This window comes from Petaurus breviceps, unplaced genomic scaffold (genome assembly GCF_028583685.1).
Source record: "Petaurus breviceps papuanus isolate PSGF00001 unplaced genomic scaffold, PetGlider_PUasm1.0 140, whole genome shotgun sequence".
In the NCBI taxonomy this organism is placed as follows: domain Eukaryota; kingdom Metazoa; phylum Chordata; class Mammalia; order Diprotodontia; family Petauridae; genus Petaurus; species Petaurus breviceps.
The window spans coordinates 41,813,937-41,840,269 of NW_027185698.1; the positions used below are offsets into that span (position 1 = coordinate 41,813,937).

At 36.9% G+C, this 26,333-nt stretch overlaps 1 protein-coding gene across 3 annotated transcripts in view; it reads right to left on the minus strand.

Annotated features, from left to right (window-relative positions):
• The window catches only part of HTT (huntingtin), a 228,883-nt gene that overhangs the window by 102,333 nt on the left and 100,217 nt on the right, over positions 1-26,333 (minus strand). For all 3 annotated transcript variants that reach the window (XM_069070716.1, XM_069070714.1, XM_069070719.1), the window contains 7 exons: positions 22,976-23,102; positions 21,381-21,508; positions 18,798-18,908; positions 17,026-17,103; positions 13,033-13,256; positions 9,540-9,618; positions 8,388-8,549 (listed from right to left, as the gene is read on the minus strand). In XM_069070716.1, coding sequence (XP_068926817.1) covers positions 8,388-8,549; positions 9,540-9,618; positions 13,033-13,256; positions 17,026-17,103; positions 18,798-18,908; positions 21,381-21,508; positions 22,976-23,102 — 909 coding nt within the window. The remainder of the gene's footprint in view (positions 1-8,387; positions 8,550-9,539; positions 9,619-13,032; positions 13,257-17,025; positions 17,104-18,797; positions 18,909-21,380; positions 21,509-22,975; positions 23,103-26,333) is intronic.

A 26,333-nucleotide genomic window follows, 5' to 3' on the forward strand; every position in this document is an offset into this window, starting at 1 on the left:
CCATACTGTCTGTGGGCTGAGAGCTCTGGAAGCAGCTGCTACTGATGCTAATTCAGTCACTTGAGTGGACTGCACTCCACTCTCAACCAGGTGTGACAGACCTTTCCTACTGACCTTCTAAACTGTCTTTGGTATCTATGGGCTGAGAAGTCTGGAAATGCCGCTGCTGCCCATGATTCAGTCTCCCCAAAGGTCGGCTCTGGGTTTCCTAGGGTCCAGGCTGTGCTGGCACAGACAGCACTGGACTGCACTCCTCTCTCACTTTGGTGTGACAGATTGTTCCTGCCAACCTTCCAAGCTGTCTTGGACTAGAAATTTGTTTCATTACGTCTTTTTTGTGAGTTGTTGTTCTAGAATTTGTTTAAAGTCATTTTTTAAAGGTATTTTGAAGGGATTAGGGAAGAGCTCTGGCAAGTCCCTGCCTTTACTCTGCCTTCTTGGCTCTCCACTAATATTATTTCATTTAATCCTCACAACAACCCTAGAAAGTAGGTGCTATTGCTATCCTCATGTTACAGTTGAGGAAACTGAGGCACATAGAATTTAAGTGTGTCTAAGGTCACATTGCTAGTAAGTGTGCAAGGCCATATTTGAATTCCTGTCTTTCTGACTCCCGGCCCAGCACTCTTTCTACTGCATCTCCCAGCTGCCTCTTATATCAATAAACTCAATGCATAAGTAAAAAGGAAAAGACCATACCAGATTCCTTCCATGACCTAAATATCATCTTGAAGGGCGGCCAGGTAGCACAGCGAGTAAGAGCACTAGCCCCAGAGTCAGGATGACCTGGGGATCGAATCCAGGCTCAGACACTTAGCACCCACCCAGAAACACCTGGCCGTGTAACCTTGAGCAAGTTAGTTAACCCCAATTGCTTAGGGGCGGCCAGGTGGCTCAGCGAGTAAGAGCACCGATCCCAGTGTCGGGATGACCTGGTGATTAAATCCGGGCTCAGATACTTAGTACCACACCCAGAAATAACTGGCCGTGTAACCTTGAGCAAGTTACTTAACCCCAACTACTTAAAATAAATAAATGAATGAATAAATAAATAAATATAATCTTGACACCCAAACTAAGGAACAAAAAAGCTGAGAAAGAGAATGATAAGCCAACATCTTTAACGAATATCATTAAAAAATTTTAAATGTTATACATTGGGGCAGCCAGGTAGCACAGAGTAAGAGCACCGGCTCCAGTGTTGAGAAGACCTGGAGATCGAATTCCGGGCTCAGACACTTAGCACCCACCCAGAAACACCTGGCCGTGTAACCTTGAGCAAGTTAGTTAACCCCAATTGCTTAGGGGCGGCCAGGTGGCTCAGCGAGTAAGAACACCAGCTCCAGTGTTGGGATGACCTGGATCAAATCCGGGCTCAGATACTCAGCACCACACCCAGAAATAATAACTGGCCGTGTAACCTTGAGCAAGTTACTTAACCCCGATTGCTTTAAAAAAAAAAATGTTATACATTATGGTGAGATCAGATTGGAATCAGGAATGCAAAGAATCAATTATTAGGAACAATGTTGGGAAAACTATAAACATAATAGACCATACTAATAACAATACAAATCATATGATTATTTCAATAATGGAGAAAAGGTTTTTGAGATAAAACAAGAATTATTCTGTCCTACTTCTGTTAAAAATATTAAAAATTAAAATGATCGATATGGTCAACAGCATCTATCTAAAACCAAGAGACAGCATGTAATGGAGATAACTAGATAAATACCTTTCCAACAAGATCAAAGTAAAGAAACAATGTCCATTATTGCCATTATTATTTCATATAGAATAACAAAAGAAAAAAATTCCATTTCAAATAATTACAGAATATATAAAATATGTGGGAGTCTAGCTACCAAAAACCACAAGAGGTATATGAATACAACTACAAAGTACTGCTTACAGAAATACTGAACTAAATAAGGGGGAAAATAGTGATTGCTCATGGGAATATAACAACTTAACATTACAAAAATGATCATACTACATAATTTAATTTACTTCTTCAATGCCACATCAAATGCCAAAAGATTACTCTGCAGAGCTAGAGGAAATAATAAAAATCATATAGAAACAGAAAAGGTCAAGAATCTCATGAGAAATAAAAAGGAACAAAAACAAAAGGGGCCTAACAGTACCAGATCTGAAACTACACTATAAAGCAGTAATTGTCAAAACAATTTGGTATGGGTTTAAAAACAGAGAAATTGATTAGTTAAATAGAGTAGCTACATGGCATAAAGAATAATATGTATCTCCTCCACTAATTATTAAACACAAACACTGCAGCTACTGGAATAAGGACTCACTATGTAACAAAACCTTCTGGGAAAACTGAACAGCCATATGGGATTAAATTATAACCAAAAAATTCGCATCTTATATCAAGAAGGGCTATAGATGGACACATGACCTAAATAAGTATGAAAGGTCACATCAAAAACAAATTCTACAAGCAAGGGAAAAAATTACCTGGCAAACTTAAGGAAAGAATAAAAGTTTATAACATAAAATTCAAAAAGATTTTGCATGAACAAATGCAAGATTAAAAGGGAAAGAATCAATTGGGGATACAATCTATAAAATATTTCTCTGAAAAAAGTCTCATTTCCAAAACATATAAGGAACTGATTCAAATTTAGATGAATAAGAGCCATTCTCACTTGATATATAAGCATATAAATAGGCAATTCTCAAGGGGAAGAAATCCACCTACTCTATAGCCACATGAAAAAATTCTCCAAATTGTTACTTATTAGAAAAATGCAAATTAAAACAATTCTGACATTCTACCTCACATTCATCAGAGTACTAAAGATGACAATAACATAAAATGATAAATGTTGGAAGAGTTGTAGGAAAACAGGCAAAATTTTGTACTGCAAGTGGACCTGTGAATGGACATAATCATTCTAAAAAGTAATTTAGATTTATATACAAAAAATTATTAAACAGTAAATTCCCTAGCTACATAATTGAAAGGCCCAAGCCAAAAAAAGATCAAAGAAAATAGGTAAAGATCCAATATGTAAAAAATATTTACAACATATCTTTTTTAAAAAGTCTAACTTATTTTCAGTTCTGAATTCTCTCATCTCCTCCTTCTCCACTCTTCTTTTTTTCTTTTAAGCAATTGGAGTTAAGCAACTTGCTCAAGGTTACACGGCCAAGTGTTTCTGGGTGGATGCTAAAAGTCTGAGCCCGGATTCGATCCCAGGTCGTCCCGACTGGGGCCGGTGCTCTTACTCACTGTGCTACATGGCTGCCCCCTCCTTCTCTACTCTTGAAGAAGTTTGAATTAAGAAGTCAAGAAAACAAAATTCATTACAAAACGTAGAGTCAAGCAAAACAGATCCCTACATTACCCAAGTCCAAAAGTGTGTGTGTGTGTGTGTGTGTGTGTGCGCACGCGCGCACATGCACGCACATGCATGGAAGCATACACATACACTTCAGTGTGCCTTCTGACTCAATCTCTTCTTGATCTGGAGGTGGACAGCTTACTTAACCATAAGCCCTCTAAAACTGTGGTTGGTTCATTCTGCTGATTAGAGTTCCGAAGTCTTTCAAAGTTTCAAGTCTTTAAAGTATTGCTGTTCATATGAGTTTTCTCAGGTTTTTCTAAAACCATCTCCTTTATCATTTCTTACTATACATTAACATTCCATCATATCCATAATAACATAACTTGTTTTCGAATTCCCCAATAGAGGAGATCCTTTAAATTTCAAATTCTTTGCCACCATAAAAAGAACTTCTACAAATATTTTTGTCCATTATGGATCCATTTCCTCCTTCTTTGATCTCTCTGGGGTATAATCTTAGTGGAAGTATCACTGGATCAAAGGCTATAAACAGTTCAATAGCTTTCAAGAATAGTTTCAAATCACATCCCAGAATTGCTGAACCAGTTCACAGTTCCACCATAAGAACTATGTTCAATACAAAGACTACCCATGATTCCCAAAAGACAAATAAGGACACATACTGTCTTCTTCCAGAAAGAGTGCTGATAGATTTAGGATGCAGAATAAGATATATGTATTTTTGTATACAGCCAGGGAGGGAATCTGTTTTGCTTGACTATGTTTATTAATTACAAAAAATTTGTTTTTCTTTTTTCCACAGACATGCAATGGTACAAGCAATTTCAAATAAGATCACTTTAGTATTAGTTTTATTTAATTTTTTTACTTTATTGCATAAGCCTTCTCACAGAGTGAGGGTAATCTGTAATTATCTCTAATGTAAAAACAAAACACATTAATGAAATTTTTTTAAAGGAATATTGCTCAATAAATTCAAAGATAGGGGGGAAGGGAAGATGGTGGGGAAGCAAGACCTCCCAGCAGCTCTGGCTTCCACCTTTCCCAATCAATATAAAAAGGGGAATCTGAACAAACTTTGGAGCTGCAGAACCCACAAAATGACACAAAGAAACTAACCTACCACTGAGGACAGCCCGGCAGGGCAGCAGGAATTGGCCAGAGCAGTGCTCTGGGAGGCGAGCCCAGGCCTGCGTGAGCTGCCAACCACAGGGACTCCAGAACACCAGTAACTGTGGCGATCCAGAATTATCAACACACATATGCGAAGGACAAAGTGAGAGGTCAGTATAATCTGGACTTTGGGACCCAGTAAGTGGGAGTGTGTCAGCTTCTCGGAGAAGACGCTGAAAAACTCAGCACAGAGCCACACGACAGCTTCAGCTCCTGGCCTGCAGAGTGTAGGGGGACTAAGCGACCAGTCTGAGGGCTAATCACTCTTGCTTTAACCTGCTTGGATCTGGATTGCGGTCTAGGGTAGAGGTCCTGGGGTGTGTGTCCAGCTTGCCAGAGTGTGTGGAGGCTTCCGAGAGGGCACCCAAGTAATACCTCCGGCAGCTGAGAAAACCCCAGCATTTGGGACGAAAGCTCCTCTGTCTGATGGCAGAGTACTACTGTGGCAAAAAGCCCAGGGGTCAAGTGACTGAGGGGCATCATGACCAGGCAAAGGAAACAAAGCAGACAGAAGATTCCAACATTAGACTCCTATTTTGGGGACAAAAAGGAGCAAAGCAGGGAACTGGAGGAAGACAGTGAAATCAGAACTTCTGCACCAAAAGCTTCAAAGGAAAATACAAGCTGGTTACAGGCCATAGAGGACCTTAAGGAGCAGATAAGAGAAGTGGAGGAAAAATTGGGAAGAGAAATGAGAACGATGCAAGAAAATTACGAAATGAGAGTCAACAGCCTGAGGAAAATCACACCTTAAAAAATAGACTAACTCAAATAGCAAAAGAGGCTCAAAAAGCAATGAGGAAAAGAATGCCTGAAAAAGTCGAATTTGCCAGATGGAAAAAGAATCTCAAAAGCTCAATGAGGAGAATCATTGCTTCAGAATTAGACTGGAGCAAATGGAAGCTAATGACTTTATTAGAAATCAAGATGCTGTTAAACAGATCCAAAAAAAAATGAAAAAATAGAAGGCAATGTGAAATATCTCATGAGAAAAACCACTGACCTGGAAAATAGATCCAGGAGAGATAATTTAAAAATTATTGGACTACCTGAAAGCCATGATCAAAGTAAGAATCTAGAAATCATCCTCCAGGAAGTTCTCAAGGAAAACTGCCCTGATGTTTTAGAACCAGAGGGCAAAATAGAGGTTGAAAGAATCCACTGATCACCTCCTGAAAAAGATCCCAAAAAGAAAACTCCTAGGAATATTATAGCCAGGTTCCAGAATTCTCAGATTAAGAAGAGATTATTACGAGCAGCCAGGAAAAAACAATTTGAATATTGTGGAAACACAATCAGGATAACCCAGGATCTGGCAGCTTCTACACTGAGGGATCAAAGGGCTTGGAATATGATATTCTGGAGGTCAAAGGAGCTGGGATTAAAACCAAGAATCACCTACCCAGCAAAACTGAGTATCATGTTTCAGGGGAAAATATGGTCATTCAGTGGAATAGAGGACTTTCAAGCATTCTTGATGAAAAAACCAGAGTTGAATAGACAATTCGACATCCAGATACAAGTAGAAAGAGAAGCATGAGAAGGTAAACAGGGAAAAGAAATCATAAGGAACTATTAACATTCCTACATGGAAAAACAATAATTGTAACTAATAAAACTTTTCTCAGTATGAAAATAGTTGAAGGGAATAGAAATATATATATATATATATATATGAGGGTATATGGGCATATGAATACATATGTGAATGAGTGTATATATGTTTACAGGTATACATAGATAGAGGGCACAGGACCAATTGAATAGGAAGGGATGATACTTAAAAGGTGAAATTAAGAGGTGAGAGAGGAATATAATGAGAGGAGATTGGGAGAGACAGAATGGGGTAAACTATCTCATATAGAAGAAGCAAGGGAAAATGGTTACAATGGAGGGAAAGAATAGGAAGGCAAAAGGGAATGGGTTATTTTCATTGAATTTGGCTTGGGGAGGGAATGAAATACATACTAAATAAGGTATCTCACCCTACAGGAGAGTAGGGGGGAAAGGGATGAGAGGGGGGGATTATGAAAGGGAGGGCAGGCTCGGCGGGGGGGAGGGAAGTTGAAAGCTCCCACTTTTGAAAAGGGACAGGATCAAAGTAGAGAATAGAACAAGTGGGAGATGGGATAGGAGGGAGGGAAATATAGTCAGTCTTTTACCTTATATCTACTACGTTATTGTTTTGCATTAGCTACGTTGTACAACCTATACTGAACTGCTTATCTACCCAGTAAGGGTGGGTGACAAGGGAGGAAGGGAATGAATCTGGAATTCAAAGTTTTAAAATCAAATGTTATATATATATACATAGACACACACACACACACTATTATTAATGCTATTTTACATGTAACTGGGAAATAAGATATACAGGCACTGGCATATATACAGGCATAGAGATCCACTATGCCCTACTAGAAAAGTCGAAAGGGGTATGGGAGAAAATATGGGAGAGAGCAGATTGGAAGAGGGGATATCCTGTGGGACTGCTATTTTGGGGCAGTGGGTAGGGGAAAAGCAGGGATAAAATTTGTAACTCAAAATCTGGCGGAAATGAATGATGTAAATCAAAAGTTAATAAAGCATCTGAAAAATGGAAAAAAAAATTCAAACATGACAACTACTATGGTAAGGACTCATAACTTAATGGTTTTAATTTCCAATTCTGTAGGTCTTTCCTCAGTCCTAACACTTCTTGAATTATGTGCTACATCTGATACTGCTCACGACCTTCTCCTTAATACGTACTTACTCTCTCCTCTCTAGGTTTTCATGATACTCTATTCTTGTGATTCTTCTACTTGTCTGACCCCTCTTTCTCAGTAGGCTCATCATCCCTATGTATTTCCCAAAGTTCTGCCCTTGGCCCTCTTCACTTTTTCTTCAATTGCTCTCACTCGATAACCTTATCAGCTCCAATGGGTTTTAACTATCACCTCTATGCTGATGACTTCCAGATCTATATATACACATCCAGTCATTCCATGTCCACATCAACAATTGTTTGTTCAACATTTCAAAGAGATGTCCCTGAAATATCCTAAATTTAGCATGTCCAACTGAACTCATTATCTTTCTCCTTAAAGCCTCTCTTTTTCCAAACTTCCAGTTAATGTAAAAGGAATCAACATCTTTCCAGCCTTCCAGGTCTGTAATCTCAGAATTATTCCCAACTCTTCAATACATTTGTTGCATAATAATGGTCACTGCAACAGTTAATATATGTATCTTATGTTTCTATTAAGAAGCAAGCTCAGGATGGCTAGGTGGCACAGTGAATAAAGCATCAGTCCTGGAGTCAGGAGGACCTGAGTTCAAATGTGGTCTCAGACACTTAACACTTACCATGTGACCTTTGGCAAATTACTTAACCCCAATTGACCTTCCTTTCCCCCTTCAAAAAGAAGTAAGTTCCACAAAGGAAGGGACTTGTTTAACTAAATCTTATTATCTCCTGCAGTGTCTAGCACAGTGCTCAGAATATAGTAGGTACTTAACCAACATTTATTAAATGAAAGAATTACTACACTCATTTTGTAGGATTTTGAAAATTATAACAAATAACCAATAGGAAAAATCTTGATCTAATCTTGCAAATACATCCTAAAATTTAACAATTTATTTGAAGCTTACAATGAAAACATTCAACAATTTTATAAATCCTAACTTTGAGGAAAAGAAAATTAGAAGTAAGCAAATAAAAGTTATCTGAAGCACATCAGGCTAGTAGCAACAAACTATTAAAGGGCACAATCAGTGAACATATAAATTACATTTCTTCCTAAGACAGTTTTAGTGTCTCATAAAAATACTTTTTTATTGAATTATAAACAGATACAAAATGAAAAAACTTAGAATATAAAAGTGACCAACCTGATCAGAATCCAGAAGACAGTAGTTAACTCGTAATTGAACCAGCTGTGCCAGTAAGTCTAGAACCTGTCTCTGCAATTGCACAGATGTTGTTGTGGTGTATTGTTTTAAAGCCTTGATGACAAGAGGCTCAAATAAACGAATGTGATTGTGAATAGCATTCTAGTTAAAAAAAAAAAAGACAGCATTATTTATACTGGACCCTTCAAATCAAAACAATGACAGCCACATCTAAATTTTTCTAGATTCAAAAACACTTTAACTTTGAATACAACGTAAGGAAAGGAGAAAATTATTAAGTACTTAGAATGAATAGATGAATGGATTGGTGAATGGATAGAGAAAAGAATTCATGCATGAATGAAAAGCATTGATTAAGCATGTTTTATGTTCCCAGCACTGTGCTAAGTGCTGGAGCTACAGATAGAAAAAAATCAAAACTGGCTTTTTCCTCAGGAAGCTCACTTGCTAATTAGGTGAGTCAATACATAAAAGAGAGTTTCAGCTGCAGAGCAGATGGAAAGAAAGGCGATACAGAGTACAGCAGAAAAAGCTGGCCATCAAGACAGATGGCCTTGTGAACCCTGTGGACACTAGAGAACACTGCAAATGGTTCCTGACACATGACTGTTGAAAAGTGGTTGGTGGGACCAAGGCTCAGAGTTAGAATAATGTAACAACCACCACCACCACCACCAAAATAGCAGTTGGCATTTATATACTGCTTTAAGATTTGCAAAGTACCTTATAAATATTTTCTCACTTGATCTTCACAATGACTCTGGGAAATTTGTGTTATTAATATCTGCATTTTCACAAATGAAGAAACTAAGACAGATAGAGGGGTTCCATAACTAGTAAGGGTCTGAGGCCAAATCTGAAATCAAATCTTATGACTCTAAGTCCAGAGCTTCAGTCACTGCTCCACTGACCTACCTAGAGTACAGTGGAGTTATCTCAGGCAGAAGAGGGATAGGGTTCAAAGAGTTTCAGTATCCAAGGTAGAGTACACATCTGGCTCTTACTGGAAACTAAACAATGGTACTGTGAGGGATTCCCCAGAGTCTGAACTTGCTGATCCAATTAGGAACCTCAGTGTTAAGAAGCCCCAATACTCACATATCATTTAAAAAAAAAATATTATGTACTTACCTTGTCTGCACGGTGTTTTGTCACACTTGTAAGGTTGGTTTTCAACTGCGTAGATACTTTTTGGAGCACATCAAACCACCTGTTTAAAAAAAAACACTTTAAACAAACACCCTCAAATAAAGTTATTTCTAAATTCATCAAGCAATATATTAAAAGTCCACATTTATAGAGACAATTCAGGTGTATAGATAATTTTCACAAAAATCCAGAAAAATAAGAAATCCAAGGATTACTGTCACCATTACGGAGATGAGGAAAAAGGTGATGCTGCTAAAAAATGACTGAGCTACTAGTGTTCACATTTAAGTCCTCTGATCCATATTCAGTGCTCTTTCTCTACTCCACACTACCTCCTTCCCCACATATCAATTTTGGGTTCAACATCACAGTGACAGGATTTTATTTGTTAAAACTAGAATTGTGGTTTCACTGGTATAGGTAATTCCCAGTGAGGAATCTCCCCCTTTTCCCTTCCTCAACACAAATCAAAACCTAGAGTAGCTGCAGAGTGAAAATTACAGTCTTAAAGAGTTTAAGTAATTTTGCTCAGTTGTTTCAGTCTTGCCCAACTCTTTGTATCCACATTGGGGGTTTTCTTGGCCATTTCCTTCTGCAACTCATTTTACAGATGAGAAAACTCAGGCAAGCAGGGTTACATGATTTGTCTAGGGTCTCATAGCTACGGTATTAAGTGTCTGAGGTCAAATTTGAACTCAAGAAGATGAGTCTTCCTGATTCCAGTCTTCCACACTCTACCTATTATGCTACCTAGCTGCCCCTTTAAGTAATCTACCCAAATCAAAGAGTAAATGTCTATCAGAGGGGAGACTTAAAACAGGTCTGTCTACAAATCAGCTATCCACTACAACATCCTGCCATCCACACTAAAAGAGTCCTTTATTATAATCATTAAAAACATTATGATTTTTTAAACTGTGAATTATAAAACTTGAATTTGACAGAATTAGGTTACAGATCTCCTAACTCCTACTTCAATGAACCAAACCACTGAAAAGAAGAAAAACAAGATATTTTTACCAAAATAATCCAATTAGATTATGACCTCCTTGTGGGCAGGAACTGTCTCTTACACCTTATTGTAGACCCAGAACGTAGCACGGTGCCTGACACACAATGACTGACATAATTTGATTTGCTTTTCAAATCTATATTGAATTTCAAGACAAAACTAGTCATTTAAAATATAATAGGAAATAGACTATGGATTGTACTAAAACACAAATCACATGAATTTCCTGGTCTACTCTTATTTTAATGATTTAATAACTATTAAATACATCTAAAAAATCATCATATATTATAAGCTCTCTATAACTAAAAAGACAGGATGGAGCAGTGGAGCAGTGAAATTAATGAAGTCAGTGTCACAAGATCAGATTTCAGATGCTGGCCCTGTCACTAGTCATTTGACCATAGCAAGTAAGTGAACATCTCAGGGGAATTTTTTTCCTCATCTTTTAGAAATGGAGATAATATTTTCAACACTACTTCTTTACAAGGTTATTGTGAGGAAAACTATTTGTAACCTATAACTCACTACAAAGAGACGGTAGACAGAGGAGACAGAATGCTGGCCTTAGACACAAAAGGCCTGGGGTAAACATACCCCCTCTGACACATACTAGCTGTGTGACCCTGAGTAGTTTGTTTAATATCTCAGTATATGCAGTTAACTCTCTAAGAGTATCAGTTTCAGTCCAGCTGCTAATCTGCACTGGTGGGGTAGTATTATAATCAGGAGTTGCCAACATGAATGGATCACAGGCTTGGACCAAAAGTTCTACATAAATGTTAGCTGCTATTATGATTATAAGATGACTGTGGATTTCTTTTCGTATATCTCCTATGCAAAAAGAACTATGCTAAAACACTAGGTATATAAAAAGGCATCATAAATGAATGGGGAGAGTGTTCCTTCAAATGTCTCTATATACTAGTTTAATGTTATGTTACATGAAATGTTGTAGCTCTATCTTGGTTTCTTTATCAGAAATGTCCACCAGTATAATACCACACAACATTATATAAAAACGTTAAGACACTGGAAACTGAAAACTCCATGTAATTTTGATATGTTGAAACAGCTTTCTTATATACGTTTGATTAATACCAAAGGCATACAATAAGTACTTAAAACATTATTCCAAGATTTTGCAAGTTTAATAAAAAACATGGCAATAGCTCCACTATAGCCCTACTCTACAAACTCTCTGTGGCATGGAGATGATCCTCGAGCCTTTGATAATAAAGCGTAAACTCTGGATGGTTCTAACAGCCTGGAAAGGCTTTCAGATACCTATTAGAGTAGAAAGGACAATAAAAGTGGTAGATGTTTGGACAGGGTGGGGCACTGGTGAAAGTGATGGTATATTATGTGAAGAAAAGAGGTATATTAATGAATTTCTGGTAGAGCACTAAATTGGGTCAACCATTCTGGATAACAATTTACAAGTATACCCTAGAAGTCATTAAATTGTGTATATCTTTAATCCTGTAATACCACTTGCTAGCATATAGTACAAGGACATGTAAGACAGAGGTAAAGGTACTATTTATACAAAAAAAACTGCATAGCAGCATTTCTTATAGAAGTAAAGAATGGAAATAAAGAGTATGCCCACTGATTTTAGTGTAAGAATATAACAGAATATTACTGTAACAAGAAACAATAAATATGAAGAATTCTAAGCAACCTCGCTAGACTTGTATGAACTGGTGTAGTCGAAAGTAAGCAGAAGAGGAAAAAATGACATGTAGTACACAATAATGTAAAGGACCACAATAACACAGAGAAAAATATGTAAGAGCTTTGGAACTTTGATGAATGCAGTGTCCAATCATGATTCCAGAAGGCTGCTGGTAAACTCCAGGTGTGGGATGAAGCAGGTATTTTCAGACATGGACAATGTATCAGTTTGTTTTGACTACACTTAATTGGTAGGGGTGAAGGTTCTATTTGAGAGAGGAAATGACAGTGATATAAAAAAAGAGAATAAAAACATATTTTTTAAAAAGACCTGTGAGAAAAATCATCTAAAGATCAGCCTAAATTTGAAGAAGCTTTTTGGCAAAGAAAGGGTTGGCCAAAATCTGATGTAAGTTTTTAGCCAAAGTAACTCATGAAGACCACGAAACCAACGCAATTTTCATTGATGAAGAAGTACATTCACAAACAAAATCACAACTTATTGAAATATGACAATAACTGTACAGAAGACACAAAATGTACTTGAAATCAGAAAATCAAGTCTCAATTCTAACACTTCCTAGCTATGTGACCTTAAGAAATTCACCTCATCTTTAAGGACCAGTTTCCCGCACTAGAAAAATAGGAATAAAGATACTTCTACTTACCTTAGAGGATCAGCTTCACACACATACACACACACACACACACACACACACATACACACGAAAATCTAAGTTATTATTCTATTATTCTTATAGTTTATTGTGAGAAAATTGTTGTTACCCAGAAGTGTCATGTTCTTGCTCTGCCTGGACCATGTTCCTCAAACTAGCATCAGCCAAGGCCTGTGTAAAGTGCGTATATGGTGCCATGAAGCAGTAATGATAAAGGCCAGGACGCAAGCTAGAAGAACCCAAACGCTGGGCTTTTCCTTGAGATTTGCTGGGTTTGGAAGATAAGCCATCATACTGTGATGCCAGATTTGTCCCAAACAGAGTCTTCAACAACTAAGGGAAAATAACAAAAACCACAATTAATACTTTCTGTAATATCCTCAAGCTTGACACCTTAAAGTTCCTCTCCCCATTCCAAAAGTATGTAAATCATCCCTTACTATATTATACCAAAGGATCATTTACCTAGTTAGTATGTCTCTTTTATAAACGGTCCAACCAAAAAAAAAGACTACTCAAACCTTGAATTGAGCAGTATAACTACAGAGTAGACTTCACTTTCCCCTTAAATCTAAATGTGAATGTAAGGGTTCATTCTTTCAAACAAAATTTTTATGTTATCAAGCTCTGGTGCAGCCTTACTCTGCCCTGCAGTGTGAGGCTCACAGAGAAGCGTATAGAGCATCTATTCTTAGCTCAAATCAGTTTTGTTGATTTTCTTAGGGACCTATAAACACTGATCAATCGATAAGCACTTATTAGGTATCTACTATTACCACACACTGTTCTAGGCACTAGAGACACAAAGACAAAAAGCAAAACAATCTGTGGCTTGAGGGAGCTTATAGTTTATTGGGGAGACAACATGTACAAACAGAAATAAAAGAGATACAAGGTGATTTTTAAGAGGGAAGGCATTAGCAAGTAGGGGTTTCGCTAACCTCTGAACTAGAGTCTCACACACTGTGTCTTTTATTCAGCTTCAGTTAACACTTAATCAATCTCCTTGAAGAGGCCTTAGGATTATATGCCTTTAAAAAAGTATAACACAGTCAATTCATATGAAACAAAATTCGAGTCTGACATTTAACTGTCTACCCCATGCCATGTCTGTGCCAATTGTCCTGCAGTGATAGCTCTTTAGATCACTGGACTTCCAAAGATCATGGACAGTAGAAATTAATCCACTAAACTGTTGAATTCCTGCCCTGGGAAAAGGCTGTCCTAACTGATAAGTAAAAGCAAACTCATCTATCCTACTCTATTTAGCCAGTCCTAGACCAGACAATGTTTCATGTCTTATACAAACCAGCTTCATTTCCACCATACACACATCCCACCCAGAATCCTCCTTCCTGCCTCCAAACACAAATGTTCCAACTCCTGCTGTGGTTGCATTTTACTAATGAAAACTGGTTTTAAGTCCAAGGTTCTCAGCTCCTGGGGAACCATATCCTTTGTACCCACTTGACAACCAATCCCCTCATGTGGTACTATTCCCAAACATAGTAGAACTAAAAGCAATTAAACTACAAGCCTGCTGATAAAATACTGGGTAAGCACAGACTAAACTGTCTGGGACATAATGGGGTGGGATGAACAAAAGAGTTATAGTTCTTTTAACTCTCCTAAAGCTAACAGTAATCAGAAGGCTGATGGCAAAGAGAAGCCCCAAAATGTGTCAGAAAAGGAAAGGATGGGGATAAAAGTAGATGATGAGAAGAAGAAATATTTAAAAAAGAACGAGAAAAAGAAAAAGAAGGATCAACACTAGAAAAAGTACAGGGAAAAGAGGGGTAAAGTGTTAAACTAACCAAGACCAATTCATTAACTATTTGTTAAATAGTTGTGCTTATATTAGGTCCAAAATTGCCTTGTTGTAATATTTACACATTAATCCTACTCCTACACTCAAAGGCTAAACAGAACAAGTCTAATTTACCTTCCATTTGAAGTAAAAATATTTAAGATACTAAAGTTCATATGCCTTAAATCTTCTCTCCACCAAGCTAAATATTACTACTTCATTCAACCAATCTTCACATAGCATAATCTTAAGGTCCTTTGCCATTTTGGTACCCTAAGTCCAGATGTTCTCAAGCTTATCAATGTCCTTCCTAAAATGTGGCAAATAGAATTGAACGTGATATGGGCTGATCATGACAAAGGAAAGGGAGACTATCATTTCCCTTATTATGGACACAGCATCTCCTTGAAGGAAGTCTAATGATCAAATTAGGTTTTTGGCTAGCACATCCAAGTGCTGATTCATAATGAATATTGTCTTAAAATCTCCCAGAGTTTTTCCACACAAACTGTTACCCAATCATTCTTTTCGCATCTCACAATCACAGCATTGATTTTTTTGAAATACAGTGCAGGATTCCCTTTCAAATCTCATGTAATTAGAACCAGCACAATTATCCAGTCTGCTATGATGTTCCAGTATCCTGACTCAGTCACACAGAGAACTGTGTAGCCCTTTTTGCTTTGTGCCATCTGAATATCTGATAAGCATATAATCCAATCAGGATACCAAAGAATAGCAAAACTTCTGGGAGGAAGTGCAGCTTGGGCACTGGTCTTGAAGTTAAGAAGAACGGGACACGACCCTAGGCAAGTCACTTAAACTTTGTGATTCAGTTTCCTCATCTTTAAAATGAGGGTAAAGTGTTGAACTCAATGATATCCAAGGTTCCCTGCATCTATCTAGGCACCTGTGGTGTTTTAGATCTGAGTTTAACCTCTTGTTTATGTGTTCATATTCAAGCAGAGTTTATAGATGTTTGGGGACTTAGGCAGTGTTAAGAATGTCAAGTTCATGGGTTTTCCTGCTTTAAGACCAACTGGCTTTGCTGTGTTCCATACCCATGACCTATAAATCATCACCATTCCTCACCAGCTACCTCCAAAACATAGGCCACTGATCCCAGATGAGACAAATTCCCTAACAAATATCAAATATTAAAAACCTATGTGCAAGGACTTGTTCTAGATATATAAAGATGAAAAACAACACAATCCTTACTCAACAAGCTTACAACCTAATATGATATGTATATAAGTATGACACAAAAAAGGAAGAAGGGTAAAAGAAAAACCAGGTAGTATTTCTTAGGTAAATGGGAAGTTTTTAGGAGGTATAATGACAGGAACTGCCAGAAATAAGATGAAAAGGATATACAATGGGAAAAATAATATATATGGGGATTCAGGTAAATTGCCATTTTAACTTGAGAAGGTCATGGGAGAAAGAGGAAAAGATGATATTTGCCTTAATGGTTCAGAAGACAGAAAGGAGTGTTAAGGTCAAAAAGACTGATGGTCACTGGAAAAACAACTATAATAAGAAAGGGAAGAGAGAAAAAAAGGGCGAAAGGGAGAGAGAGGGAAAGAGAAAGTAGGTAGGAGAAGAAGAGAAGGGATGAAGGGAAAGGAAGAAGAGAGGGAAGATACCAGTAATTGGCAAAGGCTTATTATGTTTATTAGAGCATAGACAATTAGATCACAAACAAATATCATAAATATACATTCTATCACAGAGAAAAAGAATGTCAAATGGGTGACTATTAAAGCTTAAGAAAGCAGCTTGGAATGAATAAGTGAATAGCAGTCATTAAATATCATTAACTATTCAAAGAACACCCATTCCTGGGACAAGTGGTAACCACTACTAAGGCTACAGGCTTTTAGGGGGCTTATCTCTACGTGCAGTATAATAGTTCACATTTTTATAGAACTTTAAGGATTGTAGATTGCTTCACATAAATTATCCTTTCTGATCTTCACAACAGACTTTACAAAAGAAATCGAAACTCAGAAAGATTATATGATTGGTCCAGAGTCATAGAGTTACTGATTGTCTGGGGCAGGATGTGTTCTTTCAAGTACAGCCCTCTAATCACTACATCAAGCAGCATCTTAATCATGGTCCTAAAGCAGAAAATTCCCTCCTACAAACTTTAATTGTACAACTTCACACAGCAGAAGAATTCAGAACCCATGCAGAACAGTCCTCACACAATCATCATTCCAACAGTAATGGGGGTAGAGGGAAAAGGAGAAATGTGGAGGTGAGAAAAGTATATAATCATTTCCTCACCTGTTGAACACAAACAGTAGCCATTGTAGGTTCTCTATTGAAACAGGATTTCAGGTATCCCAAGATTTCTTCAACACACTACATACCCCAAAAAAAAGCATCAGATGTTATAAATAACGAATATTATCTGCTGTTACGATATTCAGCCTGGAATCAAAGGCATTATCTATTGTATTTGCATCAACCTTATTGGCAAATATCACAGGCAAACTATTAGTCCCATGTGTCTTGCTGCACTGAGTCTACTGAACAACAAGTTTCAAATATGAAATGTAGCTAGTATATTAAATTTAGGAAAATGTGAAAGAGACTAAGTTAACAGTAAACTACAACAGAGAAATACCTTGTGTACAGTTAAGTTTTTAAATATCAGTTGACTGAATGATAACAATGATAACAATACTCTGACTTTAACACTCGGGTGGCTTTGTAATTAATTTGAGTACATTATTTTTACAATGTGTTTTCTGACCACCTGAGAAAACCAAAAAGGGAAGTGAGTAAAGATAACTCCAAGGATTTTGTCATAACCTAATATACTTGAACTAACTTGTAACTGTTCATTTTGCCTACTCACCCCAATCCACCACACTCAAACTATAATCAAAAAACTCAAAGCTGTTATACTTAATTTTTAATTTTATGAATTCAAAAATTAAATATTGTTTTGTCACAAAAATCCATGATCTGACTGTCCACAGATACTACCTGAACAATTGTGACTGTTTAAAGACTCCCTTTTTAGGAATGCATTTGTTACTTCTACATTCAAGCAAGAGTTTTCCAATTACAACTTTCCTCACAAATAAATCTAGGACTCTTAAAAGTAGCACTTTTAATTCTTAATCCTGCCCCTGTGTGGCTGTGTTACCCTGAAAAAGTTGTTTAATCTCTCAATTCCTAGGCAACACTCCATGACTCTAAGGTGTACAGAAAGTGGCAACCTGCATTCATGGAGGGAGTACTATACCAGTGAAACCACAAGTCCTACTTTATCTTTTGTCTCTGTGAAGATTCTTTATAGGTACTGTTGTAAAACACTAATCATGGCATTGAAGCATCCTCCAGTACCGGGATTCAAGTATTTGGAGTTCAGATACTTATTTGAACCTTTTAAGATTAAGTTGTGGTGCAGAAATGCAGTCTCAACCTCCTCTGCTAATAGAAAAAGAGTCAGGAACACATCGCAATACCTGGTTTTAGGACCCCAACCAGATCAAAAAGAAATGTAAGTAGTCTAACAATAGAATTTTCTATGTAATGAGTAATATTAGGAAAAGGGCACAATAGTAGGTTAAATTTAGAAGTCATATATCAAATATCAATTAAGCTAATTTAAATGACCAGATGATACCAGATAAGATGGTAGTAGGTACATTATTCCCTCATACTATAAAGGCAATGACTGTAGAAGTTATTAGAAGTAAGGATACTCTCTACATCTCAAAGAAAAATCTTGACCTAAAAATTTAATTTAAATCCTCTAAGACCTAAATTCTGTATTGATGTGAAGTATGAATCCAGCTACGTATATTCTTGTATACATATAATTGAAAGATGGCTAGATCTGTTCACATATGATTGACCACGTAGAAGGCATAAATATAAGAGGAGTGTCTATTTTCTCCATTTCATTTTTTCTAAATTTTTTACTCATATGTAAGGCTTAATTTGTTATGAGAAATATTGGAAAACATCAACTATTGAACTATGAGTATTTCAACAGAACGATTTGAAATAAGCCATGTTTGATTAAGAAATTAATTACATACCTTGCCAATATCCTGCAGAGTGGCTAGTTCAAGAATCTGTGAGAGGACATCCAAGGCAGCCCGAAGAAAACCCCCAAACTTTTCATTGCTATTCTGAAGATCCAATGTAACCTTAGGAGGTAGGGATAATGTGCTATTATTTACAGGGAAATACTAAGACTAACAAGCAACAGGGCATCAAGAAGATCTGGATTAATATCCCACCTCTTGACATATGCTGGCTGTGTAGCCCCAGGCAACTTAACTTAGCCTCTCGGTGCTCAAGGCCACTGTATAAGGCATTAAGCTGCAGAGAAAGTGTTAACCTGAATGTTTTGGTAGTGGGAGTTTTCTGTGCCAGTGACACCACAGATCCAGTTCCTATTCCCTAATATTCAGAGCCCTCTTTCAGTGCCTCACAAAGGAGACCTGAAGCTCTTTATATTACCCTGGACAAAGCACTTCATCATTCTGACCTGAGATTCATCCATCACTTGTAAAATTAAGTTGTCAGACCAGGAGATCAAATGATATCTTAGGATCCTATTTATGACTTCCTAAAGGTCACAAAACTCTTAAATGATGAAGTTGCAACTAAAATCCATCTCTTCCCATTCTTTCTTTCTTTTTTTTTTTGCTACTTTTTGGAGGGGGGAAGGTAGGGCAATTGGGGTTAAGTGACTTGCCCAAGGTCACATGGCTAGTTTTTTGTGTTAAGTGTCTGAGGCCAGATTTGAACTCAGGTCCTCCTGACTCCAGGGCCAGTGCTCTATTCACTGCACCACCTAGTCGCCCCTTTCTCTTCCCATCCTAAGTCCACTGCTGGCTACATGACTTTACCTTTCCACACATAGCTGCTACATCTATAGAGGAAAAGTTTTTGATAAAATTTCTTGAATATTGAAGGGATACCACAGGAATGCCATTACTCTAAAGAGGCTGTTCATGCTTCCCCCCTTCTTTTTTTCAAAGAAAAAGTCTTAAAAATATGCCCTAAACAACAGTCTCTAAGCAGGCTGACAAAGGCTGCAACTGACATGAAAATCTTCCTTACAACGAATCATTGGGAATTTTCAAGTTTGGACACGCTAGGTCTTTGCTGAAGCTTCTTTTTATTCACTATTGCTTCTATGGGGCTTTTTTCCCTTTCCCTTTTGAAGAATCTCATTAATTTCAAAGCTGCAAAATTAAGACATTAAAAGATTTTGCATTTAAACAATTCTCACTGATAATCAGTTACAGGGTCCAATGTGTTTTTATCCTTTTAAGATGACAACAGGTAGAAATGTAAAACAAAAGTGACAATTTTATATCAAGTAATAATCGATAACGCTCTTAAGACATTAATGAAAAAACTTTATGACATCTACTTAGGCATTCAAAACACTTTTCCACTTGAGAGAATCCTGATAAAGCTGCCCCCAGCTCTGATATTCTAACTTCCTTATAGGCCACAATGAACAGCAGGCCCACTGCACCTACCTAGCTACTCACCACCTGCTCCCAATATCTTACTTAACTTCTTCATATATGCCTCACTGCTCACTAGAACAACAGGTGTGTCCATGAACTCATATTTCTTACAGAACAGCAGGTGTGTCCATGTGATGGGATCCCGGCTACTGTCTCTAGCTAGCCACTGCCCATTCCTCATATTTCCCACAGAAACAGCAGATATTTCCATGCACTCAACCGCAACCATACCCATCTAGCCTTAGACAGGACCATATAGCCAGCCAATCAGAGAGCACCACCACCAGGATGCCCAATCAGGATGTGGACCCCAAAACAACAGAAGGGACTTTCCCTAAGTAGGCACTAGCATAATAATAGTAAAGAACTGACCTAGAATAAACTTAAGACACAGAAAGGCTTATTATAATATCATTACTATATATACATGCCCCCCCAATGGGTTTTTCTGTATACACTGTGGGTAGTCGCAAGAGCTGTTCTACTATAGCTGGGACCCCTCCCCTATTACCTAATCCCTTAACAACCCCTCCTGCCTTTTTAATATTCATATTTTCTGTTATGTAACTGCATCTTTCCCTTATAAAAATCCATCTTGCTTTCTCTGAAGTGGCTGGTTTATCTTGGAATTGACCCTATTTCATGAGAGGCATCAATCTCAATAAATGCCTATACTTGGATAAGAGGTGGTCTGACTCCAATTCTTTGAGATGGTTCCACCTCAACACACCATGTAACCTCAACAGGTTTTGGCATCCCTCAAAACCACAACACATTTATCTCCCCGTTATTAGAAAACTGATCTTTAGATAAATTACTATTTCCACTTTTGTAATACAGTGATCTTGAGAGCATGGGGCTTACAGTCAGAAGAGTTGCATTCTAATCCTCATACTGGTTACTGAACCTTAAACAGCTTTCTAATAGGTCAAATGGATCAATGACATGTATTCTGTCTGTCTCACAAGACTGTTATGAGAAGTGAGCTTTGTAAAACCTAAAGCACTACTAAAATTGGAGTTATTATTGTTGCCATATTAGCCTAGGATTTCTTTGTATAAATAAAACTGAATATAACAATAGGGCTCTCATATTTTGAACTACAAACAACCAGAAAGTTATGCACTATACCTTATAGTTAGCATGAGTAGCTTTTAGAACATCATACAACTTGAGATAAGAAGGAAGATGATAGAAACTTCCCAATGATGATGATTTACTTGTTATAGCAGGACCAGAGGGATCAGAAGACCTAGAAGCTATTAAAAATAATGCAACATAAAGCAAAACACAAGTATAAAGTGAAATCAAACACAAGGCCTTTATTTTAACTTGCTGAGTAAACCCAAATGATAACCAGACCTTTTTGGAAGGTCAGCCCTTTGAGGAGGTAAAGGCTGGTTCCTGAAGCTTTTGCCAGCAAAGTCCACCATGCTGGAAAGATTTCTTGTGTAGGTAGAGTGATGTATGATGTATCTTTTTTCTAAAGATAGATCTAGTTAAAATAGTATGGCATGTCACTAGAGATGTGCAGATGAACAGTTTTAGCCTCAGTAACTCATGAAATCATTAGCTAAGACAGAAAGGGGTAGTGATCAGCATCAGAAAAAGTAATACACACACACCAATGAAATAATAATTAAACTAGAGAACTAAAAAAATAAAATAACGGACACAAAAACATGCATTGCCATCTAAAATTAATTTGAAAGATCAGCTTTGGACCCCACATTTCATACTTATGACAAATTTATTTATTAGGTACTTACAGTGTGCAATGCCATGTGCTAGGCACTATAATTTAATTTCAAAAAACACTGACTTAAATAAAATGGCTAATTGTAAAACTGAAATAAATTATGAATGTAACACATAGGGTTATTTTCCAAGACACACTCAAACTGTAAATATATATATATATTTAAAGTTATAGAAAGATTTTCACTGTGTCCATGAATACACACAATTTTTCTTGTCTCATTAAACCTTTGTACAACCAAGTCATAGGGCTTTGATAATGTCTTGGCGTCTTGCAGATGAAACTGCTGCTATATTATTTATCTTATTATTTATTTTATTTATAAATTATTATATAAGAGAGGCAGTGAAGTGGTACAATGGATCAAGTGCTAGTCCTCGGGTAAGAAAACCATGAGTTCAAATCAGGCCTCAGACACTAGTTGTGTGAAGCTGGGCAATCACTTAACCTTTTCTCCATCTATTTCCTCAACTGTAAAATGAGAATAAAAATAATACCTACCTCCTAGGGTACTGTAAGGCTCAAATGAGATAATATTTGTAAAGTGTTTACCATAGTATCTAGCACTATACCATTATTAGGTGCTATATAAAAACTAATTATCATTAAATATAAAGTTGAACTACATAAAAATATACGTTCAGGTAGACAGTTTTCTCCAAGATAAATTCTTCATTTTCATAGAGAAAATCTCAATAAGGTAAAGTTTAATGAATACTAGGAATCAGTGGTATAATGAACATGAGATTTACTTAAGAGTTCTAGTAGACTGACTAAAGAGTCCTTTAAAAAATACTGTTGATATTTCCTAAAAACATAAACATGAGTTCCTAATTTGAATGCTATTTAAAATGTCAATTTCCATATTTTAAATTTCCACACTGCAAATTATTATAATGAGTAACTTAAAATTTTATAAGTCATATCTTGCCACCAAGTACCCTCTTCCCCAAACCTTTCTCCATACCTGGACTAGCTTCATTGCCTTTTTTGGGACTCAGTGGTACAGAGGTCTGCTCTCCTGGTTCTTTTTCTTTTCCTTTACGACGAATTGGACTTAGAGAAGGTGGGTTGGTTAGAGAGGGTAAGGCTGCCTGAAACAGAAAAACAAAAATATTATGCCAACATTATAATCTGTAAACAAGCATTAAAAGTTTTCAAAATCTTAGCATGTACTTCCCAAAAAGGGTATAGACAATGACAACTTAAAATTTATTTTTTTTAAATCACAATCATTCTATGGAGCATATTGGATAAAAGTAAACAAAGAATAATCGGAAAAACTAATGAGAGGAAGAAAACAATTCTTATTGACAAATATAAAAATAATATAATTGGACTTAATTCTCTAAAGTTCAAGTGCAAAAGTTCTTAAAACTTTATGTGCCTTGGGCCTCTTTGGTTTTCTGGTGAAGCCCTTCAATAGTGAAGAAAGTTCCATTCTCAAAATAATGTTTTTAAATGGATAATACAAAACACACAGGATTACAAAGAAAATAAAACTTAATAAATGTAAAAGATGAAAATCATTCTTTAAGTTTTATAAGTCCTCAAATGTCTTGAAATCTATCCATGGATCCTTTGGGAGTCTGTGGACCTCAGGTTTAGGATACTCCCTAAAAAAGCTCTTGTATGTATAAATAATATTTATAGCAACTCTTTTTACAGTGGCAAAAGAACTGGAAACTAAAGTTGGGGAGGAGCACTCATTAATAGGGAAATGCTGACAAATTATGGTACATGAATGTGATGGAACACTATTATTCTGTAAGAAATATTGAAAGAAATGGTTTCAGAGAAATTTGGGATGATTTCTATGAACTGATGCAGAGTGAAGTGAGTAGAAATAAAATGTTATGCCATAACACCTTTGTATAAGTAAACAATTTTGAAAGTCTTACAAACTATGATCAACTCAATGATCAACCATGACTCCAGAAGTCCAATGATGAATAATCTTATCTATCTACCTACTGACAAAAGAGGTGATAGACAAAACATGCAGAATAAGAAACACATTTTGTGATACAGTGAGTATATACATACTGATGTGAAGGAGGGTCTGAGCAGGAGGATACAGAATAAGGAAGTCTCAGAAACATTACTAGATCACAGATGCAGAGGCAATAGAGGAAGAGGTCTCTAACTACATGGTGTAGCAAATTCAAAAGTCAAGCAGCAGTGGTGGGCTCAAATCCCAGGAGCGGCATAGGACGTCAATTCCAACATATAGCAGAGGAATAACCAGGGCAAGAATCACAGGAAAGAGTTACACTTGTAGTTCTGTCATTAAACCAAGAGTGCTTCCAAGTTGGCTGAGAGTGGCTGAGTCAAAAGCAATCTACTCTTGTGCAAACCCAAAACCACGTGAAGTATTTGTACCCCTTAGATATCAGGAAGAAATGAAAGCTTGCATGTCCCTAGTCTGAGCTGTTCCTGAGATAATGGAACAACAGAACACTCAATACTCCAACAGAGCAACAACACGAGCAGCCCAGATTTTCCCTCCAGAAAGGCGCAAAGATTGATCCTAACATAAATCCAAAATTCTGGAAGCGGTTTACAAGAATTAACAAACAAAAAAGAATCAAACCATAAAAAGCTATTATGGTGAAAGAAATGTTCAGGTCACAAACTCAGAAGAAGAGAATGATTCCAAAATATTCATAAGCAAAGACGCAAAGAAAAATATAGCTTGGACAAAAAAATCAACAAGAATTCCTGGAAGAAATTAAGCAAGAACTAAAAAAAAAAGTTTAAAATTTTTTTGTAAATGAAATGAAATAAAAAAGCTATAGAAAAAATACATAAAACAAATTAGAGGGAAGAAAGGAAGATGTGGATAAGAAATTAATGATTTGGCACAGAAATACAAAACCTTGCCAACCAACAAACTGTGTGAAACCAATGACTCCATGAAATAAGAAGAAAGATGAATACCAACTCAAAAGACTGAGAAAAAATTGAAGAAAATGTAAGGTACCTCATAGCAAAAATAAAGTGATATGGAAAACAGATCAAGGAGAAAAAATTTAAGTCACTGGACTACCTAAAAGACATGCCCTTTAAAAAAAGAAAAAAAAGGGGGGGGGAGAGACAGAAAGAGGCTAGACACTGATAACAGCAATGCTACTTGCAGCTGCTGTGGGGGTGAAGACCAATAACACCAGCACACAGGAGGGCTGCTAGCACAGGTTCTTTGATCTACTTTTCTAAAGGAAAGCAACTCAAAAGGGGTCAACAATCTTACTTTAATCAAACATATGTATCATTTACTTGGTTCAGGGGGAAAAGTCAGTACCCTGAACTTCAGAGAAAATATAAACAGAAATCACAAGTGGAAATAATAGCATAAAGACCAACAGACAGGGCTTCTAACCATCTCACCAAATAATACATACATCACAGACTAACAGACAGATCCAACTGTCTGGCCATTACACACATACATAATCACCAGAGAGAAAAGGACTAACACCTGGGTTTTCAAAGCCAAGGGGCTCTTTAATGGCCACCGAGAGTCTCATCTGGTCAAATCACATGAGCACTCTTGCCTTGAGTGAGTCGCAAAGCAAAATGCTAACCTCTGAGTATATATATACACTTCTTCAGGATCAGAGGGCATCACAACCCTAATGACCCAGGTTCATGTGTACCAAACTCATGTGACTTAGGCTTCCATGTAACTTATGCAGGTCACATGGGCCTATTAAAAAGTGGGAAAGATCTTCCCATTAAGCAAAAAATAAATGAACAATATAGCACCCTATTTTTAAAAATCTTAAAAGCTGCCCAGATCGCTTAGAAGGAAAAAGCAAAGTAAAAATATAGAGTAAAATAGAATCTATTGGTCATCTCCTACTACGTACACTGCATTAACACACTGCATTAAGCACTTAAGAATACCATCTCATTTGATCCTCACAACTACACTGGGAGGTAGGTACTATTATTATACCATTTTAGAAATGAGGAAACTAAGGCAAACAAAGGTTAAGAGACTCGCCAAAAGTCACTGAGCTAGCAAATATCAGAGTCAGGACTGGAACTAAGCAATTCCTGACTCCAGATCCAATGCTCTATGCTACCTGCTGAAACAGGCTACCCACCTCCAGACAGAGAGGAAAAAGGCTTAAAGTAGAAAATGAGATATGTGTATATGTATGTGCATATGTGTATATTTCCCTTTCAGGAAAAGGTCAATGAAAAAATTTCGTTTTCCTTGACCACACATTTGTAACATAGAATTTGTTTTCCTTTCTATCTGAATGGGGGTGATGGTGGAGAAGACAGAAGGCAGATTTTTGATGATTGAAAAAAATAAA